Source organism: Vanacampus margaritifer, chromosome 1 (assembly GCF_051991255.1).
Source record: "Vanacampus margaritifer isolate UIUO_Vmar chromosome 1, RoL_Vmar_1.0, whole genome shotgun sequence".
NCBI lineage: Eukaryota > Metazoa > Chordata > Actinopteri > Syngnathiformes > Syngnathidae > Vanacampus > Vanacampus margaritifer.
In genome coordinates, this window is record NC_135432.1 from 25,313,693 (window position 1) to 25,335,515 (window position 21,823).

Consider the following 21,823-nt stretch of genomic DNA (forward strand, 5'->3'; position numbering starts at 1 on the left):
GGTGAGAAAAAGGCTTAATAGTACCTATAAAATAAAAAATATTGTGGCAATTGTTTTGATATTTTCTGAGGTTGAAGTGGACATGAGTCGAGAGAGATGTGCATATGTAGTACAACTGTATAGCTTCATTATTTTCTTAATTATCATCACTGGTGCCTTTCAGTGGTCGCCTGTGACATCATCCATGGAGGCTTGAATTCCCAAGTTTTTATTTTTGACACATTCTTGGCATATTTCCCTCCACAAAAATCAGTTTCAAGTGTTCCACTGTATAAAATATGTCATCATTTTACATTCAAAATACAAGCATAAACCGTTTCAATTCTTTCAGATTGCATATGACAGAAAGTCAAGTGAGAGTCCTAGCTTTAACGCACCATGCCGTATACGTCACACAAATCTAAATACTTAGGAACAAACTCAGTGACCGCAGTGTGAGTAGGCTCACCCTTGTGAAAAAAACAAATGCACTATGTGCTCTGTGCACTGGAAAGAAGATCATGTCTTATATGACTCACATGGACCTGCATCACGTGTCTCCTAAGCCTTGCGTTGGCTTTACATACCTCAAAGATGCGTCTTTGTTACTCAGGATTGCTGGCTGGCCGTGGGCAATGAAGCTTTTGCATATATGAAATGAAGAACATCTTATCTTGTCTAAGTCTTTATTAGGAAAATGATAAATTAGTCTGTGTACTCAACTGTAACGCTATCTCTAGCAGGGTCAGGCTTTCGACAGAGTGTCAGCGCAAACGGCCTATGTTGTTTGTTGGAAATATAATTGCTCGCAGACAGATCTTGTGCTGCATTTCTGTCACTCACTCAGTCAGCTATATGACTTTGCACAAAAACTTGACAAGAAAAAGTCATTACATGGAAATCAAACCAACAACACAGGAGTGACCGCACCCACCCAAGCTCTGATTAAAATTATTATGCTTCTATTGCCACAAAATTGCCATATTTCAAGAGGTTGATCGGAATCAGTTCAGTTGGAAAGTGTTACGTCTGCCTCACAGTCCAAGTTCTGAGTTGGATTCTTAGCTCAAGGCCTCCTGTGTGCAGATTGCAAGTTCTTCCGGTGCTCACATGGGTTTTCCTCTTGGTACTCTGTTTTCCTCGCACATTCCAAAATATGGATGTGAGGTTAATTGAAGACACTGAAGAGTCCATAGATAGTCTGCGATTATTGGAATAGAGCTCTCTACGGACTTATTGGAAAATAAACAGCCAGTTACCAGGATATGACAACAAAAACGTAATATTTAAAGACTGGCCTCAATCAAAAAAATGAAGAAAAACAAGAAAAATACATCTGCATCTGAGTCTCTGAGCTCATTTTCTCCACATTAAAAGCAACAAGTCAGCTGTTATCCAAGTAATAAAGTGGATTCACAGTGAATAAAAATGTGAATGCATGTGATGTTCTTTCCACAGCAGCTTGTTTTCATCCAAATAATGAATATGTGATTGTCAGATGTTTGATAAAATCACGACTTGTGCAAAGCCCTACACTTCTGCTTGCGGCAAAAGCATCTAAGTTGTTTGAAACCAAACGCTACAAACGCCAACTTTGTTGACATTTATACAAGATCCAGCGGTAAAAATAGTATCAGTAAGCCAGGGCAAATTCATTTTGCCGGCCCTGAGGCGGTCAGCGTAAGCACTTTGGAGTCTTTGCTCAGGTAAGGTAACGGACTATTTCCCACTGTGAGGTGACGTTGCTTTGCTCTCCTCGTCGTGGTTCTCATTAGACGGCTGGCTCCTGTCCCCCTGTGGCATGTTACCCCTCAAAGACTGCACGGCCTGGATCTGCTGAAGACGTCGCTTCAGCTCTGACTCGCAGTATTGAAGCAGCGTCGTTGTCCTGACTTTGTCCCAGCCTAGCACCTGCTGCATAGCTTCCGCCCCTTTGGCCACCACCGCCTTTAAAACAGAAAGTGGTACATTTGAATAGAAATGCATCAACAATACAAATCAACCTCTCAAGTTGGACGTGCCTGAAGTTGTACAATTCCTACTTTGGACAACATGCCTTAAGATAGAAGCACATCTTATGAACAGTCAGTACAGAGACCGTATAAGGATGCAGGTTTTCATTTTCGACAATCAAAAGCCTATTTTTGGCTTCAGTCTTCTTGGTTAGCCACAGATGGATTTCGCCCTATCCACTTCAATTTGGGGTGGTCCATTTTTCCCTACACAAGAGGGCTACCTCAATCAATGCGTGAAATACTCTAAAGTAAATCATTAGAAGCAGCATTTAATGATTCAGTGGAGAAAAAGACGCAATTGAAACGCAGACAAGGAGTAGAAGGACTCCTTCTTAATGCTAAACTTGTAAAAACTCATTAAGGACGCGGCAGGCGGCACCCAGTGAGCGACTAGAAGTGATTTAGGGTACCCATAATGTATCGGTGCAGTCTGTTTGGGACCGCCTACTACAATTTGTAGCTGGCAGTATCACGTTATCACATCTGTTTTTGAAAACTGAAAAGTGTCATTATTAAGAAGAAGATTGTCAAGGCTTAAGTGTTGGTTTTTAACATATTAATATGAACAGTATGAACTTATTTTTAGACTTGTATGACAGTTAATGTTAAAAAAAAAACAACAACCTGGATGCAACAACATATCTTATGATGGTTACAATTTGTCTGTAAAAATGATTACTCCCATTTCTATTATAGTACAAGAGCGTGTTTAACCACTACCTCAACCGTGTAATATTGTTGCTTGTAATGTTCAGGAAAGCGAAAATAAAGGTGCAAAATGAAGGCAGTGCGTTACCTGGAGATCTTCAGTGGACAGCCTGGTCTCCGGGCTTGTTTTGCCTTTCAAAACCATCAAAGTCCTGGAATTGAATCCAGATGCTTGATCCAACTCCATCCCATCAGGCACATCAGCACCTACAGTAATTGAAATATAAATGGAATAAATACAAGTAGGGGCTCTCAGAGGTTCTTTAGCACCATACGAGTCAATTGCTTCAAGGGGATCAGACTATTCAACTGTGACAACAGTTCCACCTAGTGGCTACTGGCATCAGTGTGACTTTCCTAAAATACAAAGTAAATAAAACCTAATAAATGCCAGTCTGTTACAGGCCACTTATAAAACTATGGATGAATGGGAATATAAACAGATTTAAGTTATTCAACTATCCACACTTCAACTCACACCTATGGACAATTAAAGTTCTCAATCTACTGAACATGCATATTTTGGAATGTGGAAAAATAACGGAGTACCCGGGGAAAACCCATGAAAGCATGGGGGAGAACATGCCAACTTCAGGAAGGCCTCAGCCGACATTCGCACACAGACTGTGTGGCCGTTGTGTTACCACCAAGAGATATGAATTATAAAAAATAATATACTTTCAACATACCTCCCTCGCTGGGCCGCCTGGTCTCCTCTTGCGACTGCCCGTCTTCTTTCGCTACTGTTTTGACAAAGAGTTGGAGCAACTCCTTCGATTGCCTCTCCTCCTCCCGACGGTCCAAAACCCTCTGCAGTGTCTCCTGAAAGTTCTCAGCTTTCTTTTCTTGGAAGCCGAGAGCAGAAGCTAGCTCAGGGCAAGGGACGTCCACTAAGCACTGGAACAACATGTGACACTGATTTTACATAAAGTACTCATTTAGATGACAAATAATGGAAGGCAGTGTTTGTTTGGCTTTTACAGATAACTCAAAGAGAAGGACTTTACTTGCTCTTTGATTTAAAAAAATATATATATCCAGTGACAAACGTGACTAATTCTGGCACCTGTAAGTCTTCTTCACACATGAGGATGATGCTGGCCAGGTCCTGTTTCAACTGCAAGGCCAAGTCCAACCATGGCGAAGTACTCTGGGCTGATTGAGCGTCTACAACGTCGCTCTCAAGAATCACGGAATCCCTCGCCATCCACGCTGTGCCACCATCAACTACACGGCGAGGCATAAAGAAGTGTACAGGATACTATCCAATTGAAAAATCAACAACATATAGATATAAAATTGAAGCCGAATGAAATATGCTCACCCCTGCGAAGCGGCGACCATGTCTCCTTTTCATGCAGCAGCATGAACTTTGTGTTTAAGGGTAAACACCAAAAGTAGGCCTCATCTTCGACTATTGTCCCATCGTCTTCTAAGACTACTGTGACTGGGTTATGTGGCGTAAAACCAAGAAACTCACTTCCTGGAATGCAATGATCAGGCATGAATGATGATTAATTCAGCTCAATAATGCCTTTTTATTATTATTTCAGCTGTGGACATACTGTACTGATCAAACACCGAAATGCATGGTTTAATGTATTTGGAAAGAAAGAAAAAAAAAAAAGTTTTATAAAGTCAACATCAAGAGAATGATTTTGCCATTTAAAATTCCTTCTCTGTGTTTTTCAGATTAAGGTAATATAGTGCAATTGCTAATTAAATTTACTGTACAGTATACAAGTTTGAATGCACTAAATATAATATATAATAAAGCTAAAAATGAAATTAAACAAAAATGATAACATGAGCGATTTGACTACATGTTGTTAGTGTATTACGACAAGCTTCTCAAAATGCATTTTTTTTGTACCATACACATGCGTTGCAAAACCCTTTAGTTTTAAATATAATACAATGCAAATACTATGATAAAAAGAAAAAAGATCTTTTTACAAATGGTACTGTATAGTGGTTATAATATCTGCTTTACAGCCCTTACTTCCCGCTAGAAGTTAGACAAGGCCTCTCTTTCCCCATCTTTAAAACTCGTCTTAAAACTCATATTTATTCTTAGGCTTTTGACTCATAATTAGACTCGGTATTGTTTTAGTGTTTTGTGGCATTTACAGTTTTTATGTTATTAATTTATTGCTTTAACTGTCTTGTTGTATGTTGTATTTTTTGCTTGATGTGTAGCACTTTGGATGCAGCGGTGGATGTTTATAAGTGCTCTGTAAATATAGTGGAGTTGAGTTCTGAGGTTTCAGGTTCGAATTTTGGCTACGGCCCTCTTGTGTGGCATCTACATGCTCTCTTCATGCCTGTGTGTTTTTCCCCACATTCCCAAAACATGCATGTTGGCTCATTGAAGATACTCAATTAGCCACATAAGTGAGGTGAGTGTGAATAGTTGTTTATTTGATTGACTGCGAACCATCCAGGGTGTACCCTGCCTCTTGCCCAAAGTCAACTATGATAGGCTGCAGCTGAGCTCACCTTGCACCCTAATGAAGTCAAGCGCTATAGAAAATGGATTGATAGATGCATGGTTATGCAAGCTTACTTGGCTAATGTTTTGACCAGTGCAAACATACTTTACATAAGGAGAGGCTTGGCTCTGTAAAAATATAAGATTGAGTTGACCCCAACCCCAAAGTGTAGTTAGTGAACAACAGCAAATCTTTTGTTTTGGCCAACGCCTGGTGGTGACTAGCATTTAAGGAATGAGACGACAGGAGGGAGGTATCTTCTTGACTCGTTTCACATCACCCTTTGCAAGTTTCAGCACGCTAGAAATGTTGCTAAACCAAAAGCCAGTTCTTGGTCATGTGAGATAAGTTGAAGTGGCCAATTGGCAGTGGCTGAGACGTCTGTTTAGTACTAACACTTGAATACAGGATATATACTACTTATTTTTAAATCGAATAGATAAATGTGAATCACAGCCTCATTCATGTAAAGTACTGGTACAATTGGTATTTGTACTCAGATCGACGTACACAGGTTATTATACCAAGATAAGCATCAACATAGTTGTGTTTAAAATGTGTATCATCTCACCTTTTACCTTCAGCTCTTCAAGCGAAGGAACAACCAAGCCATATGACTTCTGGCGTGTAAAATTGCACACCTTACACGGCCTTCGATCCGCCATTATGCGCAGAAACGTCCAACTATTAAGATTAATAAGACAGCAGGAGACAGCTCTCAGGAGTCAGTACAGTTGGCAGTTTCGAATACGGGAACAGCTTAGACGATGAGGACTCTGGGATGTGTAGTCTTTTTGCTTATGCACACCACCGAACACTTTCCCCAAAACTTTTTTCCCCAAAAGAATTATATGTTTGAACTAAGGGTTGAAGGGATGTTATTTTCAAAACACAAAAATTAACAATAAAGGTCAATTCTAATTTAATATTAATTTGTGTTTAGGTCAGCGAGAGTTCACATTCAGCTCAGGGAGAAGCAATCACACATCGAGCAGCCTTCAATGCTAACAGGAAAATGGCATCCACGGAACAGTGTGATCCACCAGCAAAGGTCAACAGTTCTGAAATAATATCACTTGCCTTATAATATCCATGTGTAGGAGTAGCACTCCGGCAGCGTGCACACTCTTCTTTAAATGTCATTTAGATTAGTCTCCTCTGGCTGTTTTAATGCTGGGATTGTTAGCATAACAGCTAGTTAGCAATGTTCGGTAGATCTCGAAAATGTTCAAAAGTTACCAAGAACTAAAGTACTTTCCACCCCAAATGTTAGTTTAAACTCATAAATGTAATCACATCAGTATTGCGTTTTGTTTTATTTACTTATAAGAGCAAAGGCGTGTGTCATGGACTGTGTTGATGTGCAGTTAACAACCTCGTCAAGATGGCAAGGTTTGCTAACTTTCTGTTAAATAATTACAGTACCCCGTTGACTAAACACTAACACGGGCATTTTTAAACCTTCAAACCATTCTATTCTTTTGTGGTGTAGCTATTAATCACTCAAGATGAGATGTAGGTTATCATACTCAGATTCATACTGTTGACATTTTCGATGTAACATGGGCCAGGGTAGTGTCCTCACTGGCCTTTTAAACTTTTAGTCCAATATTTAAATACATGCTCAGCTGTGACACTTGTTCTTTTTTAAAGGGCCAAGCATAACTTCCCACTGCCATTGCTTGAAACTATCATAATCATGATCTTGTTGCTATCGTATGGAGTATGCAAGTTTGCCCTGGGCGTATGTAGGTTTTCTTTGAGCGCTCATGCTTTTAGACACTGGATGGCTGGATAGCTTATCCTAATAGCTAGTTTTGTTGTTGCTGTAAAACCTATGGGTATTGATGAAACATAATGCTTTCCTTCAATTTAATTTCCTTTTTTATTTTTTTTAATTTTGTATTTATTTTATTTTGGAAAACACAAATAACAATGATACCACTCAAAACAAGTTTTTTTCTTTTCCCTTTTCTGCTTTTATCAAGCAAGGTTTTAAAGTTTCTTAGATAGTGTAAATATTTAATTTCCTGATTGCTTTACTGATTGATAGATACATAAATAGAAGTGCTTTCTCTCGGAAAAATCTACCTTTATCCGAAATGTAGATACGAGCTTTAATAAATTCACCAATTTCACATAATAAACTGAACCGTCAAAGTGCAAGGCTCATCTCGTCCATATAAGAGTAATAGTAAGAGTTATAGGAACACCCCACCTCCTCCAGCTTTCTCATGCTCTTTTCTCAGAGTTGCACAGGTGATGCAAGGTGATCTTGCCAAAATATTTGCGGCTTGTAAGCTCATACCTGGGGTCAGAAGTTTCCAACGGGTAAATAAATCCCTGCTTTTGCAAAGTATTAATGGGCACCATGTCTTTGACAATGTTTAGCCCAATGACTCTCTTGATTGCCTTCCACCGAGCTCCTTTCTTGACATGTGTCAAACAATATGAAAATTATTCCGCTCATGTTGTCTGTTTCTTAGCGGAAATTCAACTTACTAGTTGATTTTTTTATTTTTATTTTTTTTATGATATGGGCCAGTGGGAGAGCAAATGTCACACAGTATATCAATGTTGTCAACACTGACTGCTTTTGTAAAGAAGCTCCTCTCTATTTGCAGGCATGTTGTTAATGTGAGCAGTGCAAATCAGCAGCGACATGCTTTGAACAATGAAAACCGCAAAATAATAAAGGAAAAAAGTCCTAAAAAACTCAAATTAATCAATACGATTGTTTAATTCCTTACCTTTACAGTTATTACAATTGCCAAATATTTTGATAATGTATGCATTTGTGTAAATGTGGTAATTTACCATAGGTGTATGCTCTATGTATGTTAAAGGATAAAACCTATGCTTGATCACACTTAAATTGAATCATGGACATTTTGTCACAGCTTTCCAAACACACTACTTTTTAGTGCTGTAGGTTTGGAAATAATATACTGTTAACAAATATGGAGTAACTGTTAGCGCCAGGTTAGCATCATCACATGACTAAAGCTAAAATGCTAAGAGCTTCATTAGGTACAGTAACTCCTTTGGTTCATCAATCGGCATGAAACATGACTATAAGCTGAACATCCACTGCTGCTGTCATCCAGAAGGTGGCACTCTAATACTGCTTCTTGTTTACACTCAGGCTGTTCTTTCTCCTGGTAATGAAGCCCCAGCTCCCCCCAGAGAAGCACTGGTAAGGAGTCAACTTTTCAGTTATTAAAAAATAAAAAACTTCACTCATAAGGTGATGGGGACAAGAATCTCTAGCAAAAATTCAGTGTACTGAGTCTTGAATGTGAACACCTATTAGTGGGAACAATTTAGATTTTTATTTGAATCTCATGTAATCGGGAAAACACGTTGCGGTGAATATATTTTAATAAATGATGGGAGTTGTACTGTTAATTATATGACATGTCGTGATCCTCAATCATGTACCTTAAAACCTCTAGTGTGTGTGACATTTTAAATACTAAACAGATGATTCACAGGGCTGAAACCTGAACCAAAGTTTGGCAAGGGTGAAAATCAGCCAGCTTTTGAGCAGCAATGGGATTTTTATGATATAGTTTGTTTGGCAGCTTATTATCAGTTATGTTGAAGGGGTTTTGTTAGCTGCCAGGCTGTCTTCTGGTGTTTCTAAGTCTGGGGCACATATTTCCTTTGAATGGTAAAAACAAAACAAAACATTATGGTGCAGTTTATCATTAATACTAATAATGTATTTTAAAGAGTTCTCAGCTGTCTCTAACATTTTCAGTGATAAATAATTGCAGTACACTTAACATCATCTACTTGTAGCTTTGTTGATGAAATTACTCTTTTTTTTTTTTTTTTTTTTTTTTTTTTAGTTGGGGAGTTCTGCCACAGTCAAATGAGCCACTACTCGCCCAGAGTATGGCTTTCATTACGTTACCGGAGGTCAAGCTAAGGAAATGTAACAAGGCGAGAAGAGTGGCCGCTTGGGCTCAAAAGGTTCAAAGTCGTAGGAGAACAATTCGATGTTATGTAAATTAGTGGAATTGTGGTGTCCATATGGAGAACGGCTTGCTTATATACACATTTTTGTAAATAGCCAGCGAGCAAAAGATTTGCTCGGTTGTGTAATTTGGCACTTTTTGGGTGGGACTTTTGATGCAGGTCACCAATGAGCGACTTTAAATAAACCAATCACCAATCTAATCACAAGATGGGGAACTGTCTAATTAAACGACTTATTTCCTGTATATACTTGAGTATTGTTTATTATCAACAAAAACATTTTCAAGCATTTTTTCCCGAACAGTGACTACATTACATAAACTCATTTAGGTTGGCAACATTTTAAGTCGTATCAGCTGTTTTTCAAAGGCGATGTATAAAGTGTTTATATGTACACATAAGCAAGTTCCCATGTGATGACTGTGGTAAAAAATTGGAATTGCTGTTGCCAAGCCGTAGAGGGAACACATCACATAGAGTGTACTGTACATTAAATGTCCTTGTATGAGTGCAGCATAGCATCGAGGTTTGGAGTGGGGTATTGTTTAACCAACATGTCTCAATGTCATTCACCATCATTCACATCCCCTCGCACCCCCCACATCATGCCTTCATGCCAAGGCTAATTTAATCCTGGGGTTATTGATTGTGGGAGCATTCTCTCAGGCTTTCTTTCAATTTACTTCAATTTCATCACGCCACTGCGCTTCAAGACGGCCTTCTCAAAAAGGGAAGAAATCCTTGTTAGTAGGGTTCTGATTCGAGACTCTTTGACAAGCAGCACCCCACCCCTCCAGCCCCACCCTATCAATGCGCACACATGTACACAAAACTGCCCTCACTTGCAGTCCCTTTTCTCCCTTCTCTTTTTGATGAGCTGCTCTTTCCCAGTTAAGTGGATTATTACAGTAGGGATAATTCTTGTCACATGGCATTATTTGGATGAGGTGAATAATTGAAATTTGTGTCTGAAAGGATTTTATCTGGATGAGAGGAAAGGGAGTGCTGGCAGGGTTGGGAGGGCATTGAGCGAGCGAGCAAGAAAGTGAGAGAGAGGGCAGACGGCGAGAGAGAGTGCACACACATTTGTACAACATTTATGTGCACATGTGCATGTCAGGCCGGGGATACCAGTTAAGCTAAGAGGTTGTGACTTACCTCGCCCAAATCAGCAGGCTCTGGCACACTGTACAGTGTGGGCTTTCCTTTTGTGGTGACGGGGGTCCAGCTGAGTGGGGCATTGCCACAGCCTCAGCCACTTTTTAGGCCAGAGGGGCAAGTCTGAACCTGCTTTGAGAGAGAGAGGGAGAGAGGATGGGGGGGACTGGAACAACCATGCTTGACTGGTGTACCAGTCGCTGCCAGCCGCTCTCTTTGCCTCCGGCCCTGCTCTTCTCCCACTACTCACCCCAGCCCGCCACTCCCACCCCCATCCCATCCACCCGCCACCCACCGCTTGTTGGTGTTGCGTCGTCGACCCTTTCTGGTGTTTCCCGTGCCTCTGTTCTGTCTCTGTGCGCCTATGCTTTCTTTAGACTGTTGTTAAAGTATCTTAAATGTTATTTTTTTAAAGTCATTATACTTGTATGCAAAATGAAATACAGTAGATAATGGCTAGTCAAATCATGAATAACATTTTTGGGGATTACACATGTCCAAGAATAAGTAGTAAAATAGGGCAATCTTTAGTTTGATATACTGTATTTTGTTATTTATTAAACTCTTACTGTGGTGTCAAAATAGTAAAACCCTATTAAAACCTGTGGAAGTCAGGTACATTTTTTTTATTTGCAATAATATGTTCTATGTGCGCCTACTAGTCTAAACACAGTATTCTGACTAATATTGCGTTTGTGGAATATGAATTATACAACACCGTATTAGGGTCACGTATAAATATATACATGTATATTTTTTAGAGGGTGGGGGCAATATTCCGAGAAAAAAATGTTGCACTTTATAAAGTCGAAAAAAAGTGGCAAATTTGCCAGTTTATAAACTGGCAAATTCGTGAGAAAAAAAACTCAAACTTACGAGAAATACATGTAGCATACTACTTGGATGTTTGTGCCAATACCTTTTGGTCGGGTTGTCAAATAAGGAAATAGTAATTGCTTTAGCAGAGATTAACCATCTGATTTTAAGTATACGCTTTTTGAAGCGTTTGGTACGGCCAGCGACAAAGACGCCTCGCTTTGCGAAGGTCCAAACCCTGAGAATCAAACATTTAAGTTAATTTGTCAAATTGTGTATTTACTTATACACTTATGTTTCTAGAATTATTAGTTACACATTCATACATTTTGGTATTATTTTGTACAAATAGCTAAGTTGATGTGTTGAATCATTCACTTGCATTTACCTAAAGTAAGATAGCTTCTGATTGGTTAGTGTTAGTCAGCTGATAGGTGATCAGGAAGGGTTGTCGCTCTAGCTGCCGTGTATGGCGAGTAAAGTTTAAATTAAGAATGAATCTGTCTCCATCCTGCCTTTTCATTTCGTCTACAGTGTCGCATTAACCACCAACAAATCCTCACACTATAGTTACGCTACGTCTATTTGTTGTAAGTTTTTGAGTTTTTTTCTCACAAATTTGCCACGTTATAAAGTCGCAATTGTCGTATTGGCACAAACATCCGAGTAGTGCGCTATGTGTATTCTTGTAAGTTTCTTGAGTTATTTTCTTCTTCCCTTGAGAGCTCAGTATTGTAATTTTACCGATTCAACATGTCGTCATCATCATTGCTCTCTTTTTATTTTTTATTTTTTTATTTTTTCATTTTTATTTTGTGTGTGCGTGAGTGTGTACTCAAGAAAAAAAAAGTTGCTTGAGTTTTTTTCTCTCGCAAATCTGACACTTTATAAAGTCGCAAAGTTTATTTCTCATAAATGTATGAGGTTTTTTTTCATCCGTCCGTCCGTCTTCTTCCGCTTATCCGGGGTCGGGTCGCGGGGGCAGCAGCTTTAGCAGGGAAGCCCAGACTTCCCTCTCCCCAGCCACTTCAGCCAGCTCCTCCGACGGGACCCCAAGGCGTTCCCAGGACAGCCGAGAGACATAGTCTCTCCAGCGTGTCCTGGGTCGTCCCCGGGGCCTCCTGCCGGTAGGACATGCCCGGAACACCTTCCCAGGGAGGCGTCCAGGATGCATCCGAACCAGATGGCCGAGCCACCTCAACTGGTTCCTCTCAACGTGGAGGAGTAGCGGCTCGACGCTGAGTCCCTCCCGGATGACCGAGCTTCTTACCCTATCTCTAAGGGAGAGCCCGGCTACCCTGCAGAGGAAACTCATTTCGGCCGCTTGTATCCGGGATCTTGTTCTTTCGGTCACGACCCACAGCTCGTGACCATAGGTGAGGGCAGGAACGTAGATCAACCGGTAAATCGAGAGCTTTGCCTTTCGGCTCAGCTCCTTCTTCACTACAACGGACCGATACAGTGTCCGCATCACTGCAGACGCTGCACCGATCCGCCTGTCGATCTCCCGCTCTAACCTACCCTCACTCGTGAACAAGACCCCAAGATACTTGAACTCCTCCACTTGGGGCAGGATCTCATCCCCGACCCGGAGAGGGCACTCCACCCTTTTCCGACTGAGGACCATGGTCTCGGATTTGGAGGTGCTGATCCTCATCCCAATCGCTTCACACTCGGCTGCGAACCGCTCCAGTGAGAGCTGGAGATCACGGCTTGAAGAAGCTAACAGCACCACATCATCTGCAAAAAGCAGAGATGCAATGCTGAGGCCACCAAACCGGACCCCCTCAACGCCTCGGCTACGCCTAGAAATTCTGTCCATAAAACTTATGAACAGAATCGGTGACAAAGGGCAACCTTGGCGGAGTCCAAACCTCACAGGAAACAAATTCGATTTACTGCCGGCAATGCGGACCAAACTCTGACATCGGTCGTACAGGGACCGAATAGCCCGTATCAGGGGGCTCGGTACCCCGTACTCCCGAAGCACCCCCCACAGGACTCCCCGAGGGACACGGTCAAACGCCTTCTCCAAGTCCACAAAGCACATGTGGACTGGTTGTGCGAACTCCCACGAACCCTCGAGGACCCTGCTGAGGGTGTAGAGCTGGTCCACTATTCCACGGCCGGGACGAAAACCACACTGCTCCTCCTGAATCCGAGTTTCGACCTCCTGACGGACCCTCCTCTCCAGCACCCCTGAATAGACCTTACCTGGGAGGCTGAGGAGTGTGATCCCTCTAAAGTTGGAACACACCCTCCGGTCCCCCTTCTTAAAAAGGGGAACCACCACCCCGGTCTGCCAATCCAGAGGCACTGTCCCCGATGTCCACGCGATGCTGCAGAGACGTGTCAACCACGGCCGCCCCACAACATCCAGAGCCTTTAGGAACTCCGGGCGGATCTCATCCACCGCCGAGGCCCCGCCACGAGAAGCTTTCCAACCACCTCGGCGACTTCGACCCCAGAGATAGGGGAGCCCACCTCAGAGTCCCCAGACCCTGCTTCCTCAAAGGAAGGCGTGTCGGTGGAATTGAGGAGGTCTTCGAAGTACTCTCCCCACCGATTCACGACGTCCCGAGTCGAGGTCAACAGCACCCCATCTCCACTATACACAGTGTTAACGGCGCACTGCTTTCCTCTCCTGAGACGCCGGATGGTGGACCAGAATTTCCTCGAAGCCGTCCGGAAGTCGTTTTCCATGGCCTCACCGAACTCCTCCCATGTCCGAGTTTTTGCCTCAGCGACCGCCGAAGCCGCATTCCGCTTGGCCAGCCGGTACCTGTCAGCAGCTTCCGGAGTCCCACAAGGCCAAAAAGGCCCAATAGGACTCCTTCTTCAGCTTGACGGCAACCCTTACCGCTGGTGTCCACCAGCGGGTTCGAGGATTGCCGCCACAACAGACACCAACAATGGAAGCGCGAAACATAGTCCACTCGGACTCAATGTCCCCCGCCTCCCCCGGGACAATGGAGAAGCTCTGCCGGAGATGGGCGTTGAAACTCTTTCTGACAGGGGATTCTGCCAGACGTTCCCAGCAGACCCTCACAATACGTTTGGGCCTGCCTGGTCGGACCGGCATCTTACCCCGCCATCGGAGCCAACACACCACCAGGTGGTGATCAGTTGACAGCTCCGCCCCTCTCTTAACCCGAGTGTCCAGCACATACGGCCGCAAATCCGATGACACGACTACAAAGTCGATCATCGAACTGCAGCCTAGGGTGTCCTGGTGCCAAGTGCACATATGGACACTCTTGTGCTTGAACATGGTGTTCGTTAGGATCAGTCCGTGGCGAGCACAGAAGTCCAATAACAAAACACCACTCGGGTTTCGATCGGTGGGGCCATTCCTCCCAATCACACCCCTCCAGGTCTCACTGTCATTACCCACGTGAGCGTTGAAGTCCCCCAGCAGAACGAGGGAGTCCCCAGGGGGTTGCGCTCTCCAGCACACCCTCCAAGGACTCCAGGAAGGGTGGGTACTCTGAGCTGCTGTTCGGTGCATAAGCACAAACAACAGTCATGACCCGTCCCCCCACCCGAAGGCGGAGGGAGGCTACCCTCTCATTCACCGGGGTAAACCCCAACGTACAGGCGGCTAGCCGGGGGGCAATGAGTATGCCCACACCTGCCCTGCGCCTCTCACCGTGGGCAACTCCAGAGTGGAAGAGGGTCCAGCCCCTCTCGAGAGGATTGGTACCAGAACCCAAGCCGTGTGTGGAGGCGAGTCCGACTATATCTAGTCGGAACTTCTCAGCCTCACACACCAGCTCGAGCTCCTTCCCTGTCAGAGAGGTGGCATTCCATGTCCCCACTGCTAGCTAGGTTTTTTTTCTCTCGCAAATTTGCCACTATAATGTTACAAATTTGTGACTTTATCAAGTGACAAATTTGCAAGAAAAAAACTCAGAAACTCCCTCTGAAAAAAAAAATATATATATATGTGGCCCTATGACGCCATTGTAGAATTAATTAGAAAAAACAAAAAGTTTTTATCCATCTCAAGGGGTTTTCATTTTGTTCTCTACTGCCACCTGCTGTTAATTGAAATTGATGCCACAGTGGCGGACAAACTGGCAGCCCCTATTATGTATTTATGGTATATAAATTACTAAGAGAATCTATACAACATTTTATCATGGTGACTGTATGAAGGTGTATGCAATGTAAAGTGCATATGTTATGTTTTTTATTTATTTTTAGAGTGGGACAATGAATTGTAGAAACATCCCTGCTCTCGCTGTAACTTCAAAAGCTCCTCTTCCCCAGGATATTTAGCGTCTATGATGAAAAATTTAGTGAGCGTTAAATAAGCTGCTTTGAAGTGATCTGTTGCGGCTCAGCAGTCTCCAAATTTCTGTCGCCCTTCCGCAGCCGTCGTCATATTACAGAGGTTGTGTGTTAAGCGCAGGAGTTGGCGGGGTGGGAGAACCTGTCTGGTTGGCAGAGGATGCTCGTGCCAGCAATAATCAGTACAGCCATAAACATGAAGGGACTACTGCTGGTACTGTCTCTTTTTGACTCTCTCTGAAGTCTTTATTCATCAAAATAGTGCTCTTCCCCCGCCAGCCTTACAGGCAGGCAGATGTTCTTCATATGTCGGCCCTGAAAAGTGATTTTTCTTTCTTTTTTTGTTTCGGTGATGATACCACTAAGTCTGAGGTTGTGACAGTTATTTTTTTCTCCCTTCTTAAAGCTTCCCTCTGGACAGACCCAGCACAATCTTTTACGGTCTGATGGGCTTTACTTATTATAAGTCAAATTTCCTGTCCAACAGCACCTTACTAAACAACATATACAGGGAGGCAACAGTTTTAAAACATAAGGTAAAGAAGACAGGTAAAGAATGACAAAAAGAATCATCTTTAAAATACTTTAACTTTGAACCTAATAAAAATGAAAGAAGATACAGTGCCCAACTTAACGCACATTCTCATGTTCGCAAAGAAATTTTGAACGTATACAAAATTTGACGGCAACAAAAAAGCTGTGTTTTCGTGTATAAAAATAATTTGAGACGGTCTGCGGAACGTCTATACGTTTTGCAGTCTTGAACGAAACATGAGGAATGCCAACCCTACATGCATCACCCTCACAAGCCTGCACCGCTTAGTGACATACGGCTTTATAGAGGTGAGATTTTAACAAACTCTTCCCACAGAATTGACCCGATCTCCTTTGAAATTTGGGGGATTCTTCCACATATATTCAAGATGAAATTGTGTTCAAAACTTGTATTTCTTTCCATGCTGCTGCCGTGGTGATGCGCTGTTTACAAAGGAAAATTATGCTGTTTTGGCCGAAAACTTATGAAACTTTATAAAATAACTGGCAAAAACGTATATATTTAAAATTAATACATTTATATTTTTAGGGATATTGTGTGATTTCTTAAATATGGCTCAGTAGCGCCCCTATAAATTTTCATCAAAGCAAACACTCTGTATGTTTCACTTAAATCTATGAAAATTAGTATGCATAAGTAACAGCCCAAGTGAAATTTACCATTTGGAATTTACTTTCAAATATTCCCTTATTTTTGGCCTTTTACAGAAGTCGTATTTGATCAAACTCCTATAAATTTGATCCGATCGACTTCAAACATTGTGTGTCTCATATAAAGATGTTTAATCATTATTATTTTCCGATGTGCCAGTACCCCAATCTGCCAGGACAATGTGGCCAGGTTGCAAGGGCCCTTAATAGCTGCTCACAGCTCTACTTGTAATTGTGTTCACCTTATTTTCTGATTCGTCAAAAGACTAGTTGCAAAAAATACAATGGAAGTTCTTCTCATCTCTGATAATTCATATTTGACATTCATTACTTTTTAATAATCATTATTTCAAATTTTAGGGCTTGCAAGTTCCAGCACTCTCCAAATTAATTATTTGGGAGTCACTGATGATTCTGCTATGTTAACTCAATTCTGTCAGGAAACTAGGCTACCATTTAGTTAGTCAAGGGAACCTTCAGAGATCTTTCCTTTTTCCTCTTTGCTCATTACTTTAATTGTAACTGTAATCCTTTATTGGAGTTGTCTGCCGTAAAGGAGAGTTATGGTCCGAGCGGGGGCAAGAGGCTCAGAGATATTTCATGATTATTGAGGAAGATGGTCACTAGGTGGCAGGCACTAGTTCGGCCTCTGTGTAATTACTAGGTGTGGAAGTGAAAGTGAGAAACTGCATGATTTCTGACACGCAAGTTAAATATATGGCACCTGTGACCTCACATTGAGTAGGTTCTGGCATACTGTAATACCTAAGAGTACACTTCTGTATGAGTGCGGGACGAAATCCAGTCTGTCTTTGAAAAGTGTAAGGGTTGTTTTTGCAGCACAACAATATTGGTGCATCATGTGCTGCTTGTTTCAGTGGTTAATGATACAGGAAGGGCCCTCCATTTTATTGCTGCTGTGTTGCACTAGCCCACCCCACTCAACCAGCAGCCAGCAGCATCCTTCGAGGACTCTGAATGAATTCTCACTGTCATGTCCAAGGACGAGTGGCACAGGGTCAGCTAATTGCTTTTATGATTATGATTTCACGTCAGATTTATCGTGCATGCTCAGAGCACATCTTGCTGCCGACATTGCTGCCTTGAATGAGGGAAAATGAGTTTACAGCTTCTGGGTGGGACTTCTTGTTTAAGCGCAGGTCACACTTTTTGACTCATTAGGGTTGAATGCAGGAGGTGAATCACTGTCACACATACTTTTCCTGTTAAGCCATCCTTTTTCATGTCACCATGTACTTTTATACATTGTCAAAAGATAATTTCTTCAGACATGATCTACGTTTGAAGGCATTGAGGGAGGAACGGCAGATATTTTTTCCCCCGTTTTTCTAAGAACTTATTTTTATAAGTGATAAATCTCTTCTTTGTGTCTGTTTGCAGATGAAATCACTTTGCTTATTCCCCTAATAGTGTGCCAAAATTACCAGTTGACTTCTTTTTGATGTTGGCAACTCCTTTCTGTTGGTTCCACCCACATCATTCAAAATGATGAGGCCAGATGATTCCAGCGCAGTTTATGAATTTGATCTATTTTGTGGTTTCTGCTAGTGCAGATCTGGACTTGGATCTGCTTTGCCAGCACAGCCTTTTATCTTGCCTTTTTTAATGAGAGAATTGAGGATCCTTTAATTCACCGAAAAGTTCACTGTACTGAAGCTGTTGTCACTTTGTGTCAACACATTTTGTGTACATTTTGTCATCTTCCGTGGCTCTTTGGTTTTAGCAATTATTTTTGACCTTTCTTTGACCTTGCTGCCTGGGCCACATTGTGACTAGTTACAGATGTAGATCAGGAAAATGTTTTTGCCAGATCTAGTTTTACATTAAATTCTGTTTGGTAACTGTATGTGTTAAGTCTGTGATTAAGCCTAATTCAATACACTTCAATGTCTGCTTAGGAATGTGTTTGCCGTGTTTTGTCTCGGCAAGATTAGGAACGTAAACAGTCTGGTAGCAATGCTGTAATTCCTCATTCTCCCACAATTTAGTGAACTGTCATAGTGTGTTTATTTGAGAAATTATGGAAGTATGACTGGTTTAATTGCACTATAGTCATTTTGCTATACGGTATTGTGGGGAAAATGGCTTCACCAAGCCGAGCTTCCTTTCCTCTTCTGCTTTTTAATTACTTCCGCTTGATTTATCATCTTTTCTTTGTGTTTACGGTCGCAAACTGCTAGAGTGAGCGACTTGGTCGGAGAGTGGCTTGTCTCCTTGCAGCGAGGTTGGAAATCTCCTGATGAATCGGAGACGTCTCCGCTGTCAAGACTGCTCACATCGCTCTCAGCCTCCAATGTCACTTTCAAGGCATAATTACACAAGTTGTGTTGATTAGTATGAGAAGCAATTACGCCTGCTTTCCGCCGCAAAATGAGAATGTGATGGCTGTTGATTGACAGGAAGCATCCTCACTGTAATAGGTAAATGACTATGGTAATTCAGGTACTGAGACCTTTATATTTGTCAGCATAATATATTTCTCACTTTTTTGTTATGTCTTCTGAATTTGATTGAACATTTTAACTATAATTCTCCCCTCCTCCATCTTTCTCTCTGCAGTAACCATTAACTTGTCGTCCCCCATGTCGGTGGGCTGTATGTTCGGCACTGACACCATCCTAACACAATGATGATGTTGCTGCTTTTTCCCCATATCCAGAGATGAGGTGTTCTGATTAGGCCTATTTTGTTATGGGCAGTTGCCATGTGTTCCACTGTTATGGTGCGTTTCCATTACCCTCAGTTTTGCGCAAAAGGCAAGTTGCGCAAAAGCAAGCTGGTAATGGAAACACATGATTTTCGAAAAGAAAAAAAAAAAAGAAAAAAAGTTTTTACGCTCTCATGAGGTGGTTTTTGAGACGTGTCAAAATAGAAGTATTTCGCCAAAGTGTAATGGAAACACTTTTTGCGCATTCCCTGTAGTCATGTGACTCCCGCCCGGTCACGGAGGAAAGAAAGTGGGAAGTACGGGGCCACTCGCTTATGTGTCGGAGCTGCCTGCGGATAAAAATACTTTTTAACTCTTTAAGTGCCAGCCGTTATCCGAAAAGACAACTTAAAATGCCAGCTGATTTTCACTCATCTTTCAAGGCCGACAGAATATTATGTGCTGTGACTATATAAACATGAGTGGTACCATTTGAAAGTTTAAATTCCATTCTTTTATTAGAAAAAAATTATGATTCTACCTTATGCCATACTTTAGTAATCACCATTTGAAGATAGGTAATTTGAGTGACATCAAGTTGTTTTGGTCAAAATTAGCTTTTTGTGAAAAGATGTGTACAGTGACTTTGACACTTTTTTTTTTTTGGTTTAGTGGCATCTCAAACATCTCAACAGTCCTTTCCTTCTATAAAACATGTTTAAAACACGTTTTTGATGGCAAAATACAATTTTATGTACATATTTGATAAATACAAACTGCAACATTTTCACATTTGACACCATATTTACAAACTTTTTGCTATTTTTACAAGAATGTATGTGTGTGTGTGTTATCACTATAAAAAACATCAACAGCAATATTTTCAACATTTCATAAACTATTTACAAATGTGGCTATTTACAAGGTATGTGTGTGTGTGCGCTTTTTAAACCCAATATTTGTTTTTTGTGTGATAACGTTTGACACAGTCTCCTGGGCGCAAGGGTACAATGCAAGACTGGCACACCCACCTTGTCTCTCTGCGGCCCTTGCGCATGCAAACCCGACAAGCCGGATAGGCTTTTTCTTCGATTTTGTAGGCTTGAGAGACACGAGTTTGTCCTTTGCCATACGTCCATCCAACCTGCTGTCTGGGTCATTGTCTACTACGGCGCAAACCATTCCCGCGTGTCTCTTTTACGCCGGCGCCGGAGTTTGAATAAGTAGACGCCCGTGTGTGACGCCTACTCACCGCCACTTCTTCTAAAACCGCTTTGTCCCCTCTTTCTACCTCACGTGGCCCACCATGAAAAATAGTTTGCTTAATTGTGAGCTGCTTTAAAGCTGATCGCTTGCGTTTTGCCATTCTCTCTTCTCCTCCACTTCTACTCTTGCTCCAAACTCCACAACTCCACTCTACTGCTCTTCTTCTTGGCCTGTTGGACCACATCTTTCTTAGCCGGCGAGAGCAGTGCTGCCATCAAGTGGTCACAGTTGATCACTACATGCAGCGGTGCCCAAAAATCTCATCAACCTATTCATAAAAAAAAAAAAAAAAACGTAGTTCGCGAGAATTCTCGTCACCGTTAGAATACCCAATTATGTCACGTGACGAGTCTTCTCGTCTGTGGCAGAAAAAGAGTTAAGGACAAAGCGATTTAGCTACAGAGCCAATGCCGCCGTTCAATGCACGTTGCATGAGAAATGGCCGGTACCCCAAATTACAAATACAAATTACAAATACTATGTAATCCCATAGGTCAGCCAAGAGAACGATCTTCTAAGGTAAATCTTAACGGATCACAGAACTTGACATTTCTTGTAAAGTATCTTTCTGTAAATAAAACTTTTACTTCATTGTTCAGGCATGAAAACGGGCCAGGGGTGAAAAAGGTGAAAAAGACTAGGAGCACAATTTTGGCTGTTAATATCAAACCGGGGGGTGGGGTGGGGGGTTAAGGGATGGTGAGTTTTAATGGTCAAGATTTTATTGTGTCAAGAAAAACTGTTTGCAAAAGTGCGAACGTCTTTGCTACATTTATCGGACCGTGGATGGATGTTGAAAAACCAGCATGTGCTGCATTCAAGTAGGGATGGGTACCTTTCGCATTTGAACTGGTTTGGTTCCAATTGTTGGTGCTGGGGTATCGATACCGGTACTGAACAATACCAATTTTTGGTACTTTCGTTATGTTGTTTGTGGTAATAAATGTTCATTTATTTAACAATAAAATAATAATAATTATTATTATTTTAAAAAACATTCACTTTAACAGTCATTTTTCATTAAATAAAATCAAAGTCAGATTTATGATGTTTTACTATATGTCAGATTTTCTGTCAAAGGAGAGGAGAGGCAGACGTTGCGGCGGTGCTACCCGCATATGGTGAGCCGATGGCAGGGACTTCCCAACCGCCGCTCGGCCTCAGCACCAAGAAGTCCACGCAGGTGTGAGGCACCATCCTCAAGCAAAGAATGCTAGGAACCGCGAAGCTTCATTGCC

General features: G+C 41.9%; 2 protein-coding genes across 2 annotated transcripts in view; one reads left to right on the forward strand and one right to left on the reverse strand.

Annotated features, from left to right (window-relative positions):
• Positions 1-648: 648 nt before the first annotated feature.
• Positions 649-5,948, reverse strand: dffa (DNA fragmentation factor, alpha polypeptide). The gene is made up of 6 exons (XM_077542584.1): positions 5,766-5,948; positions 4,027-4,185; positions 3,769-3,929; positions 3,392-3,599; positions 2,791-2,909; positions 649-1,926 (listed from the first exon to the last, which is right to left on the reverse strand). Exons 1-6 carry the CDS (start codon positions 5,857-5,859, stop codon positions 1,699-1,701), a joined length of 969 nt encoding a protein of 322 aa, XP_077398710.1. The 5' UTR covers positions 5,860-5,948; the 3' UTR covers positions 649-1,698.
• pex14 (peroxisomal biogenesis factor 14) overlaps positions 5,210-21,823 on the forward strand; it is a 63,598-nt gene continuing 46,984 nt past the window's right edge. The window contains exons 1-3 of the mRNA XM_077542572.1: positions 5,210-5,447; positions 6,138-6,245; positions 8,340-8,390. Of these exons, the coding sequence (XP_077398698.1) occupies positions 6,210-6,245; positions 8,340-8,390 (87 nt within the window). The 5' untranslated portion in view covers positions 5,210-5,447; positions 6,138-6,209. The remainder of the gene's footprint in view (positions 5,448-6,137; positions 6,246-8,339; positions 8,391-21,823) is intronic.

What these genes read in the sequence shown, in the direction of transcription:
- dffa (XM_077542584.1), bottom strand. Translation starts at nt 5,859, where the DNA reads ATGGCGGATCGAAGGCCGTGTAAGGTGTGCAATTTTACACGCCAGAAG. An exon ending in CAGGCGGCCCAGCGAGGGAG is followed by an intron (nt 2,910 to 3,391) that starts GTATGTTGAAAG and finishes CAATTACTGTAG; the next exon opens with GTGCTGATGTGCCTGATGGG. An exon ending in TGTCCACTGAAGATCTCCAG is followed by an intron (nt 1,927 to 2,790) that starts GTAACGCACTGC and finishes TCTGTTTTAAAG; the next exon opens with GCGGTGGTGGCCAAAGGGGC.